Genomic DNA, 15,888 nt, shown 5'->3' with positions numbered 1-15,888 from the left:
CCTTTATTGCCACAACTTCTCACAATGTGCAGACATTTGAAAAGTAGGTGTGTATGTATACCAAAAGAAGAAGCAATTTAAGGATGTTCTTTTGTTGGGTTTATCTTTAAAATGACTTTGAGGGCAGGAAAGAAAACCAGAAATTATGGATTTTGACAACTTTTTGTGCAGAGAGTTTCCTTTCAAAATATTACTTTGATATTTTGTAATATTTTGAGGACTTTTCTTCCCCTTTCTTCAGGTTGAAAACTATATAGACAATTCTGGTTAAAAATAATTTATTTTCTAACCATTCGTCAGTTATTAGATTTTTTGTATTCTAAGAAAAAAATTAAAAGATTTTGGTACTTTGTTTCATTCTTTAATCGTGCTTTTAATGGATACATAATCAATTCAACAATCATTAAACAATAGATTCATAAAGGCCAGAATGATGAATGAACTTAACTGCAATCTCTTCTCCACCAAATGACATCGCGTCATTTTATCGAGTGTGATTGTGTGGTGGACTATCGCTTTTTGGTGGGGAACTTTAGTCATTGTAACGAGATAATTTGTGAAATTGAGAAACCATGCAAACGAAACATTTCACCGCACCAGTAGCTAAAATCAGCCTTGTGAATTCACGAAAACGTTAAACAATCGTAAATCAGACAAATGTAGCGCAAACAATCGCTTTTCCCTTTTCCACATACATTTATATACATAGTGCTATGCTGAAGGAAAAGCTCTCTCTGTATTTTGGTGGTTGGGATGAAAGCTCAATCCCACCCTCATCCACTTTTCGCACCCCCTCACGCCCTTTCCGCACACACCACTGCTGCACAGTTAGCCCCAATGCTGTAGTAAGTTTGTGTACACAGAGATATAGCAGTGATTTCACATTATATAGAGCAAAAATATGTATAAACATAGGATATCAGAGACGGAGAAATAAAAAAAAGAGGGAAATATAAAAAAGTCGAAAAACAACCATAAATGGGTGTCCTAGAAAATCCACTTGTCTGTGCTACAAATAAGAAATAATTTTTGTGTTTTGAACGAAAAGTCTTTACCAAATATTTTTGGGTTATAGCAATGTGCAAAATATTTCGCCAGAGATGAGATTTTCCGTTGGGTCGTGTGGAGAGAAAAAAAGGACAAGAAAAGCATAGACGGAATATGTAAGAACATATATCTTATCATAATACAAGGGATATCCCTTTGATATTGAATTTTATTCAGCTCATGGTGACAATAAAGTAAAAAAAGAAATAAAGTTTTGTTGTGAACTGATTCAATTGCGCGTATTTCTTTTGCCATGGTTTCTTTCTTCATTTTCTTGGAAATTTTTGTGAGATTTTTCATAATTTTTTCTTCTATGACGATTTTGCTAAATTGATTTTAATATCTTTAAAAAAAACGCTTTAACTTTTCTCTTAATCAAACGATCAATTTAAAATAGAAATTCTCCACTTATGTTGCAGAAAATAATAATTTTGTCTGCTATGTTGAAAGCAAATCAATTACGGGAAAATCTACATAATTATGTTTAAGTGCATTTTATGATCTCTCAGAATCTCTCACATTTTTTTAATCAATTGTTTGCAATATCTCATCTCGCATTTTTTCTGCTGACGTAAATTGGGGGAAAGGTTGAGGAAAAACTCGTGAAAAATTCGTCTATCACAGGTGGTATAAAAAAATCTGGCTCATTCAATTTCTCTTAAGGCTATCGCTCGTGGTTGTAGTATGATGAACAGTTTCAACAACATTATGCCGCATGCATATACTGTGTGTAGATAAATATTTAACAACTGATGATTAAGCACTCGACGGCAATAAATCTTCATGTCTGTTGCGAAACAGGCTGTAAGTCTGTCAAAAATATCGCTCACTGTCTGCCTTTTTTGCCCTCTCTCTCTCGCTCTGTCTATTCCTTTAATAAAAACACGTTAAATATCATTTTCTATTGTTGAATCTCTCAAAGTCATGAATTTTCAAATAAAAGAACTTTTAGGCATTCCATTTATTTTCCCCTCTCCTTTTACCCCCATTTCATTGAGGCGCACAAACTACAATTTGCAGACATTGAGAGATTTTATTCTTTCTCTTTTTTTTTTTACTCTCATAGTTGTACGATTATATGGATTGAATTATTCTATTTCTTTAGATACCTATACCTACTACCACTATACTTGGAGTTTTAATAGAACATCCACTGTATAGGCTACAAAGAATTTATTGTTACTCTCGGCGTAATGTATAGAAGAAGGTTTATATAATAGAAAATCAATTATTAAGCTATTAGGTGACTCTCGATAAATGGACAAAAGGGATTAAACGAATAACAAATGGGACAAGGAAGTGTACAACATTGCCCGTACGACACTAACGATATTTATTGTTAAATGAGAAAAGAAAAAATTGTACTAAATTGATAAAATTTTCCCTCAATAGTCTATTTTCCCTTTTGTAAATATTTATTGTAATTATATGCTGAACTTGCTTTCGAGAGAATTAATATCCGCTTCCCACATGATTCTGTGTGCTTGCATAATTTTTATTTAATACTCTGTTGTGTACAGTCGGTCTGGAAAATGAGAATTATTCGCAAAATAATTTTAAATTTAAATTCATGCAAGTGGAGACGCCGGGTAGATTCAACCTAATGTCTCTCTACGTTAATTAAAGGCACAATTATTGAGTAAAACCTCTCTAATTCGTCAATAATGATTAATTTTATGTGTGGAAATTGCCAAAATTTTCTTTCTTATCATCCCCCTCACAAACAATCTGTGTGAAAAAGCATAATTCACATATGTCTCAAAAATGAGCACTAGTGGGCTTATTTTATTGCATGAACTCCACTTTGTTCTTTTAATAGTGAAACATCTCTTGCTTTTTTTCTGGTTCCACGGAAAATTTTATCCATAAAATTCCGCGTGTGGACTGTTGTTTTATTACTGCAACACACATTCAATAAGAATTTCCACATTCTATTGCGCGCGAGGGAGGTAATTTGGGGGCGTGTGAACGCACAAAAAGGTCTCACAAATATGTCCTCTCCTCCCCTATATGCTCTTGGAATCTCGCATGTTTAACTCTCATGCCTTGCATGTACAATTTGGGAATTTTATGTTCCTGTTAATTAAATTATCCGGAACTTTACACCTTGATAATTAACATATTTAACTTCCGCTACGTCAAAATATTACTATATGTACATACCTATATAATTCTCGTTATATTCTCTTTTGGCACCAGAGAACCCACACACAAAATCTCCTCCATTTTGCTCTATTTATTTGATCACATAAAAACTCCCACAAATTCTCCTGATTTGCGTATATGTTTTTAACTACTTTTCGCGCCTACATTTTTTTTGTCAGTGAGCTTGCATGTTTTTTAGTCAATCTCGGTGTCGCTCAGAGAAAAATTTCATGTTATTTCATTTCATGTACTGGCCTTTTTTTGCTGGCCTCCACTGAATTCTTTTTTTTTTCGGGTTCTCTCTCATGTCGTCATAATACGCCGTCTTTCCTTCTGGCGTCACAGCGCGCGTACAAATGAATGAGCATGAAAAATGGTGAAAAATGTTTCTATATTTCCACTCTCTTTTTTTTCAAACGGATTTTGCCTGTACCACACAGCATTTTCAAACTGGCCGTAATTTGTACGGTTTGTTGGAAGTTGAAAAATAATACAAAAGAAATTGATGTTCATTGTAAAATAAAGGCAATTATACCCACATTTAATGTAAATATAATAATTTAACTTTCCCACATCACCTGGGATGTTTAAAATTTAGTAAATTTAGTTTTGTCCAAAAGTCCTTTAAAGTATTCTACCGTAAGGTTTCTATAAAATTATTAAATAATTTTAATAGTTTACAGTTTTGCTTGAATTTCAAAAATGTATTTAATTTTAACTAAAACACTTGTAAAAAATGTCCTGTTTGGGTTTTTTTTTCTTGTTTCATTTTAAAACAACCACTAAATTTATTCTCGTGCAAAAGTATTTAAATCAGAAATTTAATAAATAACTTTTCTCTCACATGGGTAAAAACATTTTCAAAATGGAACACATGTATACATATTTTCAATGGAGAATGTACACGATTTGGTAATCCGATTATTTCCAATTGAGAAACATTGCAAATTTTAATTAATATGTACGAGCAGTGAATTTCAATTAAAATCTCTACGATTCCTGCGGTATATGAGGGGGGGATAGGGGTTTGCTTGAATGGTAGTTGGTGGGAGATCTCCTGCAATTCACAGAAAATTGTAATGTCTGTTTTACTTTTTTCCTCATTGTTCGTGACATGAGAAAAGTAATATAATATAGAAATTCATTGTGAAAAGATAATTTCTCCTTGAGACATGAGAGAAAAAAAATGAAGAGGAGAGTCTATTAGCGCTAGGAGAGCCCAAAAGAGGAGCTACTTCAGCTCAATGGTGTCATCACATCTTTTTTTTTTTAATTATAGAGAAAAGGACATGAAATTCATTTTGCAGCTGCATCTCAAGTGTTAGACACACTACTTTAGTAGGGGGTGGTGTGCAATTAAAGATTTTTCATGCAGGGCGGCGAATGTAAAAAAAAAGAGAAGAAAATTGGGGAAAATTTAAATTGACGTTCATGGACCAGAGTGTGACGCGCCACTGACCATATTAATGAGTGTCCATCCAGTTCAGTCAAACGGACCACCATCCACTAATTGTTGCAATCGTCCCAGGGTGACCTCAATTAAGAGAAATTCGCTCTGTGCTCTGCAATTATTTTTCACCATTTCGCACAAAACCCTATTCATTGGACCCCATCCACCGTGTATCCTTCCTATTTACATACATCACCGCGATTAACTGGGCATTGAAAGTCATCAGTGGCGCACACAATCACCTCCTCCACCTCCTTCCAACCAGCAAAGTCAGAAATGTGAGGAAATTAATAACAAAGGATTGGGGTGTAATTTATGGAGGTTGTATTACTGTGTTGTGTGTGTACGTTGATGGCACCTTAAGGTGTGCAATTCGTGTAAACATGATTAAATTGTATCACTGCGAATGATTTAATTATGTTGCTTATATCATTTCTCTTTATACTATAGCACACAGAGATATCCCTCATGTATGATAAAACATTACAATGCTTCTTACGCGTGAATGATTGATGTGAATAATGTGAAGAATTTTGACCTATTGTGAGTAATTAGTTTACCTACAAATTAATTGAGGGATTCACACATTGAAAAGGAAGAAAATCTCTAACCCAGATTTGTCAATTATATATTTAGTAATTTCAGATAATTTTCTTTGATGGCTTTGAGAGCATAAAGACAGCAGAAAATGTTTTTATTTTCACAAAAACCGAATGGATCCGGTTAAAGAAAATATTTTAGACCTTCTTACAAGAAACTTCAAGAATTTTGAGACATTGAAAAGACAGAATTTCAGTCGAATATTTGATCTCTAAAAAGGTCAATTTTTGACCTAAATTCTTGAAGAATCTCACAAAAAGTTCTAACACTCTCTTTAATAGAATCCATTTAAATTTTTGAAAAATAAAAAAAATGTATGTAATTTTTAGAAGATCAAAAAAGACAAAAAAAAACTTTTTCGTCTTTACGATATGTTTAAAATTTTAATTATAATTTGAATTTTTTTCTACAATCAATTGTAATTTAATATGTATTTGAATTAAATGAAATACAAGTTGTGTTGAAACTTCTTATTATGTAAAATCTTCAAATATAGTTTCTAGTTAGTTTTCGTGACGTCTTTCCAATTTAATACTTCCCACATTCCCAGAGCTTTCCGATGAGCTTTTACATACATATAAATAAATATATATGTATATAATATACACAATACATATTCCTCAAATACCCAAAAGCCAAACTTTTCGATTTAAGAGATTTTCCTCTATCTCTGTCCTTTTACTTAATTACGTCAATTAATCCTCCGTAAACGGATGTCTCTCAAATATTTCAAATGAAGATGAATGAATAAACTTTGGAGATGTGCAAATTGCAAAATGTACATCTTTCTCGAGATATTTACTTTCTAATTGTAACCCCCACCTATGGCTGTACCGTATAGGGGATGATGTTTATTCTTCGACTTTTGCAAGTTGCTTTCTTTTATCCACCATACAGTTAGATATGTATATTTTACTTCTTCTGTTAGAAATAAAATGTACCACTTTCTTCACAAGTCCATGCCATAGTTACATACATAGGCGTTGGGGGAGTAGGAGCTGTGATGGTGGGGAAACCAAGGGGAGGAGAAGAAATTGGATACTCGAGAACAGTAGGATCACGTAGTTGAGCGCATTTACTCAAACTGTCTGTGTAGTATACATACATATATTGTTTGTGAAGTGTGGAGAAGATAAAGAAGATAAGTCGAAAGGAAGTCATTACGGACGGAACGTTCAATTTAAACTTGTGCTCCATATATGTACAATGTATATAGGAACACATCTCTGTCGCTAAAGTCTAAACTATATTTTAGTGTGCTCGTTTCTGGGATGATGCACATGTCTCTACCAATGATTCCTAAAAGACAATTCTCCCAATATTATATACATATACATAGCGAAATGTGTATGTAACATTATATGTCGTGGAGAGATTATTATATATAGGGCTACAAGTTTCATCTCATGGTTGGTTGCTTGAATTTAACCAACCCCATTGTGTCACCCTTTAATTTAAACTCAAACATCATGTCCATTCTATATAGCAATACGAAACATAGCATTGCTACATACACAGACCAAATGCGGTGAATAGAAAGTCTGCCTGTGAATTTTACCCAAAATTCACATTCATTGTTATTCCTCAATTTTATCTAACAATACTCAAATGTGTAGTATATATATGTACTATGGGGGATGTCAAGGGATGGAAAAAGATGGGTTGTGTATGTTTTTAGTACTTTTCATTCCGTAATTTGTCGCACAAAATGGAAAAACGACATTCAGCAGAGAGAGCTTCAATTGACGATATTTCACCATATACCCACCACCGCTGATATATGGTTTGTCGTTTGGAAAATTCATCAAATGTTTCATCTATACCACGGGCGTTGGATGACTAAAAAGTTCTTTTTGCTCTATTTAACCCTTTCGCATTTGCACGATTCATTGAAACATTCAATCAGGATATATGTATATTCTATGGAAGCTTTCAGAGAATATTATTTCTTAATTTGAACATTTTCTTCGTTCTAATTTTCAGTAAATTTAACGAATTTCTATCTTGGAAAAAGAATTAAATTCATTAAAATCGAGAAAATAGATTGTTTTAAGTTTGGGTTAATGTTTGATCCAAAGAATGCGAAAGGGTTAAACTATCATGTGAAAAAGCTAGATTGAGTAATCATAAACATTATTCTTATTAGTTAAAATCCTTACCTACATGGAATATTTTGCCTAGAAGATTAAATAAAAAAAGTAAATTCTTTTGCACTAAATTCCTCAAATTTTTCATTCAAGAATTTAAAAAAAACATTACTGAACAAAACGATGTATTTGGAACTTTCTGATTGACTCAGTATTTCAGCTTATACCCTAACTCTTTGCCCAATGTTACAATACAAACGCAAAAAAGCCAGATCCACTCTCATCCAGTTGAGAGCAAATACCATGGCCCAAAAATTATTCAGCATTACATTGTTTTATTGACATTCTGAATTGAGTAAAATAAATAGAATGAGTGAGAGGCCTAGCAGAGCAAGAGCATAGAATCACCATGAGGTCCAGAGGCGCATATATACCCTGAAAATATTCATCTGGTACCCAAACACAAACCCTCCTCCGCACACACACGCCCAAACAAAAGCCCTAGACTTACTTTCCTCGCGCCCGAATTCGATCACTCCGTTCACGTTTTATTCAGTTTTGTTGAACTTCGTCACGTATTACGTGAAAAACTTCCCCAAAACTCGTGATGTTATTGCCATATTTAACGGCGATAGAACGTAGCACGTATCAACGTGGTCACGGCAGTGGGTTTATATTGGGGTTCCCTCCCCCACACTGTTAGTCCCATAACTCTTTTGAGAAATGGATTTGGCATGGTTAAATACTCATCGGGAAAAGCTCGCTCACACACATTCCTGATGTTACAATCATTTCACGCATTGATCCACCTTTCCTGCCCCACCCACCCTCTCGCAATCCAAAATCTTACCTATCAATCCCTTACGTGGCTTTACTATGCACACACATACGCACCTTTTGCCGTTCACCCACCCACAGACGATTCTTCTTGTCAAAAGGTATAGGCTTCACACTATACTACCTACAAGTGATATATATATATATATATCGGAAAATTAAGCCCCATTCTTCACAATACATGAAATATTAGTAACACTTTGTATGGGGATCGAAGGGAATACCTACTTTATATGTGTAGAAGAGAAATAAAAGCAAATTTATTAGTGGTTAATCGTAGTACTACCTACATATATAAAACGTTTATATGTATATATATAAGAAGAATGAGCAAAACTTTGTATATTTGTACCAATAAGGATTTCTGGCAGTTATAAATCGCCCGTGATTAACAGTGAAATTGGATCGAGTGCCATATATGGGGAAAGCAATTCAATTTATCCATTAATTTTTTATCCATCCGTATTACAATTTCAGAGAAATGCTGACATTTTTTTTTAGTGTGTGTATGTTATTATTATACATAATTCAGATTTGATAGAATTTTTTTTGAAGATATTAAAGGAATGAATTTTGTATTTTTTTCTCCTCAAAGTTCTTCATAATTCTGCGAGTTTTCTTAAGAGATTGGCTATGCCAACTTTCATAACTCAATGTAGTTATAGTAAATTTAAAAGTATGTACGTTAAAAGTAGTAAATTTCACAACTTTATTCTCAATTTACTATGGATATATTATAAGAAAATTGCGCTTTTGTACAAAAAAATGGGATGAAAAGAAGAAAATTCTTCCATACACAACAAACTCTCTCGCCTCATTTTGGAGCAACAAAAAAAAACATGGAGGAAAAGTGAAAAAGAAACATCAACGGACAAATATATCTAAGTATTTGAGATGGTTTTTCCTTGCGGGAGAGTGGGAAAATTTCCATGATAATAAAGGCGCGCTATGGAGAAAATTTCGTGCGAGTCGCCAAAGTTGTTGCCAAAAATAGGAAAGTTAATCAGTCAGATATTTCGCCAAAAAAGCAATTTATACACAAACACATGCACAATAAAATCATCTACATTGCTGATAAAGGAGCTTAAAAGGAAAATACAGCGACAGGGAGGGGGTGAATGAAGAGAAGGATCATTTTGGGGGGTGGAAATGTTCGCCAAAAAAGTGAAGATTTCCACGAGAATTGCGAGGCTCTAATAATGTTAAATGATCTGTTTCGATAAACATCCCATCGAAGACCATGTAATATGTGACTTGCCTTCAAACTTCTTTTTATAAATGCAAAATAAAATACACTGGGTAACAAAATTTTGAAAATTACCCCAAAATTGGGAAGATAAAAATTGAAATATCACATAAGGAACAATATCCGACCTTTACTAATTCCATATGTATATGTCCATCCAATATGTATATATATATTTTTTCTAGTTTGGTTTAATGGATAAAATTCTTCATTAAACATTTAAAAGCTCAGAAATAAATTTGTTGTCCACCGTTAAGTACGAAAGTATTTGAAAGGAAATCCTGTAGATGTTGTAACGTCATACCCATAGAAATTGGCCGAGTGTTTTCATTTTATAAGAGAGTTAATGAAGAAATTTGTGTCTTCCAAACATCTCTCCACTCCATTGTACTATGTTAGCATCATGGTGCGCGTGTCTTGTAATTGGAATGAGAATTAAGCAATTTTTAATACCTTACATCATCCACATTCTGTTTATATTATTCACAAAATATTCTAAATGTTTATATAACATTACACGCACACATAGAGCATGAAGTATTAGAAAAAGGTTATTTAGAAAAAAATAATAGTCAAAAGTTGCTCATTAAATGAAAACGCCGCCTCTATGGGTCCATCCATAGAGAAGTAATTGGGCTGAAAGTGAAATTCAATGTTGAATATAATACTGGGAGAGATTGGTACGAGCCCCCCCCCCCTTTGCAAAAGTTCATCGTTTGGGGAATTAAAATATATTCTTTAGTTCCTTCCCATTAAAGAGATTCCTTTTATAGGATGGTTCCCAAGGGTTGAATTTAATGTTTGTAAAATGTCTCGCATGGAACACCATTAATTTGCTTTTATTTCATTAACTTTCGCTGATATTGCTTATGTCATTGTCAAAATGAAGGGTCCCTCTGTGTTTGGTGTGTGTATTACATACATATATACAGGAACATATGTATGTTGAGATATGTTTGACGATATGCGAGGGAAGAAAACGAAGAACTAAGCAAAATTGGGTGAAGGAAGAAAGACATTATGGAAATTTTGGAAATTCACACACTTTACAATAACATTACATCGTAAAAGTAAATACACTTAATAGTTTAAATATTGTAAAATAATGGGCTATATAGTGCTGTATAGTATGAAATATATATGTTCAACCCTTTCAGTGTGTATAAGTCATCTTTCCCATCACCCTTCTTCTCCTCCACCGTGGTAAAGGCAAGTAGCACAACCCCCATCATTCTCAATTTAACACTGTGTGTAGACGTTGCAAAAAAATAAAAAGCACTCGGGTGGGCTTCAACAGTTTACCAACCAAGATGGATTTTATTCACGACACTTTCAGTCACATGGGGTTTTATAAGGCTATCAGCCTAAAATTTATGCTCATAAAAAGTTTAAGAGTGGTATATATTCCTCCTTTTGCTCCCCGAGAGTGGATGCTCGGCAAAATCACACAAGGTGGTCTTCCTCAATGAGGAGGAGCACAAAGACGTATAAGATTTTCCTCTTTCTTGAGAAAAATAATAAATTCCCCTCCATGCATTTTATCAACTTGACTTTTCTACTTTTCTTCAACATTTTTTTTTCTTCTTCTTCTCATACACCGAGAGAAAAGTTTGTGTCAAAATATCATCGTCATAATATTCACATACACTCCCATGTCTTTGTCGCTCTTTTACATATTTATATTAATAAAAATAAAATATTGAGGGATTTTTTTTTCTTTTAAAAAAATTTATGTATGTTCAAAGAACCCATATATACATACTTAGCTCATATGTATGTATGTGGAAAAGCTTATCAATTTAGCAATCTCATTCATTTCTTCAACAGTTTTTTTTTATCCTTTTCTATACATATTTTTCCATCTATGCCAAAAGGATTTAATTTATGAATATTCAGCAAAAATATGCATTTCTATAGAGAAGCATTTTATATACAACGATGATTCAATCTCTTCTTTTTCCCAGTATACCCATCATTCAGTCATTCAGCAACACATAAATGAGAAAGATAGACAACATACAACATACATTTTATGAGTAAGATTATTTAATTCCTTACCAACATTTTAGGAACATCTGCACAAATAAATCTTTTATACATGGTATTTCATTCATGCGGCAATGGCAACGAATGTTTCTTCCCCCTTAATACTCAGAGGATAATGACTTAATTATTAACAGACAGAGTCCTTAAGCAAAAATTTTCAAGGAAAACACAACGCGGAACAATAAAAAGAAATCTTTAATAATTTATTTCTCCTTTTTCCTCGATGACTTCCACAAAATATCATTTGTTGAGGAATTGAAAGCGCATGTTTTTCTCTCTCTATGCAAAATTTATAATTTATGACATACAATGTTATTGAATTTTAATGTAAAAAACATACTTTACATAAAAAGAATTCTCATTCCATTGTGTAAAAATGCTTCATTAATAGTTCCAAAGTTTCTTAATATTTCGCACATGAAGATAACTTTGAAGAAGAAAAAAAGTGAAACTTTTTGGTATAACGACATGCATAAAGTGAAAGCTCATGTGTATGGGGATGATATTCCATATATGTACTATATTGTAGAAAATACTTGTCACGCAGAAACATAATTCGAATTATGTCGACAACAACATTGAATAGAGAACTCCCATAAAATTTGTCAAGTCGACAGAAAAACATCATTTCTAAGTTATTGTACTGCCTCAACTTCACAAAAAGATTCTCCCTTCCAGTGTTTGGTAGTACACACAGCATATATACATTGAAACCTACATACATATGTACATACTTAGGGGGAGAAAATATATGTATGTAAGTTGAAAAAGAGAAAACAGGGAAATTATTCGATGTGTCCGCATTTTTTTCTTCACATCTCTGTTGTTATTGTCGACTCATTCTTCGAGCTTTTCTCTGTGTATCAAATACACTCTGTGACTATATAGTGACAGGATTTGTGATTGCTTTCTAGGTCATATTGAGCAAAGATCATATAAATCACTGAGAAAAAAAATATGTAATTGTATTTTCTATGAAACCATCTCCAAGAAATACTCTGTAAGGGTTGTTTTGGGAAAGGAAAAATCGTCAAATGGGGATAGTATTTTTCATCTTTTCCCATTACATTTCTCCACTTCAAAATAAATAAACATACATCAATCTAATGCCGGAAATATTCACGAAATACAGATCGTAAAAAATTGGACCCTCTAGGTCTCGTCGACACGATGGAAATAACATTTTTTATTTATTTTTAATAAAAATGTTTTGTCACTTTTTAGTCAAAAAACTAACTTTTTCAATGAAAATTTGAAGTAAATAATGATTTAATTAATCAATCAATATTGTTGATTGAAAATCGCGTTCTTATTGAATGACTGGGAGCGGGCTCACTAATGGATAAAAGTCACACAGCGTGGGAGGAGAAAATTCCCCGCATGCAATCAAATTAATAAATTTCCAATGAACTTTTCAAAGCAGCTTTTCCGGGTATAAAATTGTTGTTTGAATAGCTGTGCAATTCCCTCTCTCTGTGTGATTTTCCCTGAATTAAAGTCAAAGAATATATGCGACAGCAATGCTTGTTTGCGTGTGATATGTACTAAATTAACTTTTCAATTAATATCGTTGTTGCAGGTACAGAGTGGGCTACGACTTCCTCTGGCAGGCTTGGCACCCCCACGAGTTCTCATGTGCAGCGCTTCGATGGGTGCCGAGGGATCCGTTACACTCCAATTGCGTGAAGCTGTGCAAGCACCTGACTCAGCAGCACCCCTGGATGGTGCTCTCACGATAGGCTATCCCGATCCAGAAATTCTGGCCGATATGCTGGGTACGCTGGGAAATTTGCAAGCAGCAGGTGAGCCACTCATCATTATATGCTTTTAACTGTCACGATCATCCCTCATACATCGTCCACCCTCCGCCCCACTCGTTTCAATCTCCCTCCCTGAGCTACCTGTTCGATAAATCACTACACACTTACCTCGGCATGCTAAATAATAATAATAAATGAGAAGACGAGACCCATTTCTTTCGTGCTACAAAAAAATGTATCAGGAAGAAAATTGAAAATACTTCAGAATCGTCTCGTACAGGGTGTAGCAAAATTGAATAATACATTTCTACCTTTTTTTAAACAACTATTTTAAAATAAAATTATTGGAAAATAATATCAAAAATATTTTGTCAATTAAAAACTCCCTCCGCGGTCATTATTAAAAATAAAACCTTTACTAAAATATTTTGAAAATTTTATAAAAAAGATTTTTTGTAAATATTTGATTCAAAAAAAAATTGAAAAAATATCAAAAAGACACAGAACTGATAAATTTTAACGAAAATATCTTTAGTGGAGTTCGACTTTTCATCCACTCTATATTGATTTCTGCATATGTAATGTGGGAGAAAAAAAGGTATATGTAGTGCAGGGTGAGGACATACATATAGGGGTTGAGTGAGAAGTACCTCTTAAGAGGATGTGGGAAATTTTATTCCAGGCAAATGGATGTCATATCAGTGAAAATTTTCGATTCTCCTTATTTGCATAGTAAATTTTCCCTTTTTCCCTTCTGCTATTGTGAATATGACGTAGTCCTCTTGTATAAAGCGTGGGTGTGTGCTGTGTATGGCAGTGAGATGGAGGAATTTCCTTGCATAAATACCAAATTTATTCGTTTTGATATGCATTGGAATTTTTCAGTGAGGTGAGAGAGTACTGGGGGGGGGCTTTTGTGTGCAAAGGGGATGTACTACCATCCTCCTAAGGTGTGGAAACAGAGGCGGGGGTGTATTATAGGAGTCTGGTATAGAAGGTGAAAAGTAGAGCAATTCTGTACGATTTCCGTTTTCCCATTTTCGTATACGATTTTCTATCACAAAAATATTGTATATTGCTTCCCCATACATATATGTATGCAGGAGAAATTTACTTTTCTTGTCTTGCATTTTTCCATTTTCACACCCTCCCCATAATATCTTTTGCCACCACACATGCCAAGGATTTATATTTTTGCCCATTTTCAATTGAGCCCGCAAGAGATTGTCATCATTTTTGAGAAGAAAATTCAACCACACGCGATTTTTTTTCCTTCCGCGCACAACGATTCAACGGATTCAACTTTATAGACAGAAAATTTTGTGATTGGTGCGCGACACAAAATTTAGTGAGAGAGAGAAAGAGCGGAATTTATCCCAGTTTAAATTCTACCATGGTACCAATTTGCATAATAAACCATGTAAATCACACTACACAACTTCTCTACTACACTATATTGTATATATGTACAATATATAGTGGTGTATAGGCTACAAAGCGCAACCCTATGTAATGTGAAATGGTTAAGATTATAGGAAGATGTTTGAACAATAAATCTACCAGCCTTCATTCTCATTGTTCCTTCACTATTCATACCAACTATATTCTCCCCATGTTTTATTCTTCCCATCCATTCTAATTTAACTTCCTATACTGTTCGCCAACGGAAGAGGTTCTGAGGGTAAATAGCAGTAAAATTGAATGTGGTATTTGCATTCTGAATCAAAATAGTGGCAAAATTTTACCACGCGATGGTGTGGCAAAAAAAAACTTCACCATACACACAATTTTCTCTCGAGTTGGTGCTCTTTTCTCCTCTACAAAATACCCATATAGGTAACCGAACAAAGTATAAAATGAAATAGTACTTTTACCTATGTTGCTATTACGAATGCAATTTTTCTTACTTACAATAGGTTCACCTACCTACAAGAAGGTCTAGAAAAACAGGATTTTCCATGAGAAATGTGAATAGAAATTCCAGGATAATGATCATTGAAGCTTTTTTCTTTAAATCGGGCATTTAAATTGTGGAAGAATTTCACTTTAAAAAAAGGAAAATTGGTATCAGTCATTTTTTAGTCACCACTAAAGGAATTTTGGTTTAAAATGCCAATTATTCTGTCAGATATCCTCCACCTTGGTCTTTTCAATCAATTTAATTAGTTGATGATTTAAAAGAATCCTTTGATGTCTTAAGAATTTTACTATTTAATTTGAAGGTTGATATTTGATAGTTTTATTCAATGAGAAAAGTATCTTGATCAATTCAATGAATAAAAGAACTTTAGTAAAAAAGTAAAGTCATCAATGTACTTTGATCTTTTTGATCAATTCAAGAGTTGAAAACGGTAATATAATTATTTTAATTTGCTATGTTTTCTTTGAAAAGTTTCTGCGCTTTTGACTAGTTAATTCTATTATTTTGACTGTTTCATTCCTTTAACTGAATAATTTAGACGTTTTTGACCATTTAAATCGGCTTTTCATTCTTTCATTGAATTCTTTCTATCATTAACTATTATATTCTGTTAAAATGCTTTTTCTCTTATAACTTCAGTGATTTTAACCAAAGTTCTTTTAATAGTGAACTCAAATGCATTTTAAAAATTCATCTATACACGTTAACTCTCAAACTTTAACATAGTTTCTTCCATTACCCATGCACTC

General features: G+C 33.4%; 1 protein-coding gene across 6 annotated transcripts in view; it reads left to right on the top strand.

Moving 5' to 3' along the window:
* Positions 1–15,888, top strand: part of LOC129787937 (uncharacterized) — a 63,574-nt gene that overhangs the window by 18,687 nt on the left and 28,999 nt on the right. For all 6 annotated transcript variants that reach the window (XM_055823803.1, XM_055823802.1, XM_055823801.1 and 3 more), the window contains exon 4: positions 13,038–13,260. In XM_055823803.1, coding sequence (XP_055679778.1) covers positions 13,038–13,260 — 223 coding nt within the window. The remainder of the gene's footprint in view (positions 1–13,037; positions 13,261–15,888) is intronic.

The sequence above is a fragment of the Lutzomyia longipalpis genome, chromosome 1 (assembly GCF_024334085.1).
Source record: "Lutzomyia longipalpis isolate SR_M1_2022 chromosome 1, ASM2433408v1".
Lineage (NCBI taxonomy): Eukaryota > Metazoa > Arthropoda > Insecta > Diptera > Psychodidae > Lutzomyia > Lutzomyia longipalpis.
This window is presented reverse-complemented; position numbering and strand designations above follow the sequence as displayed.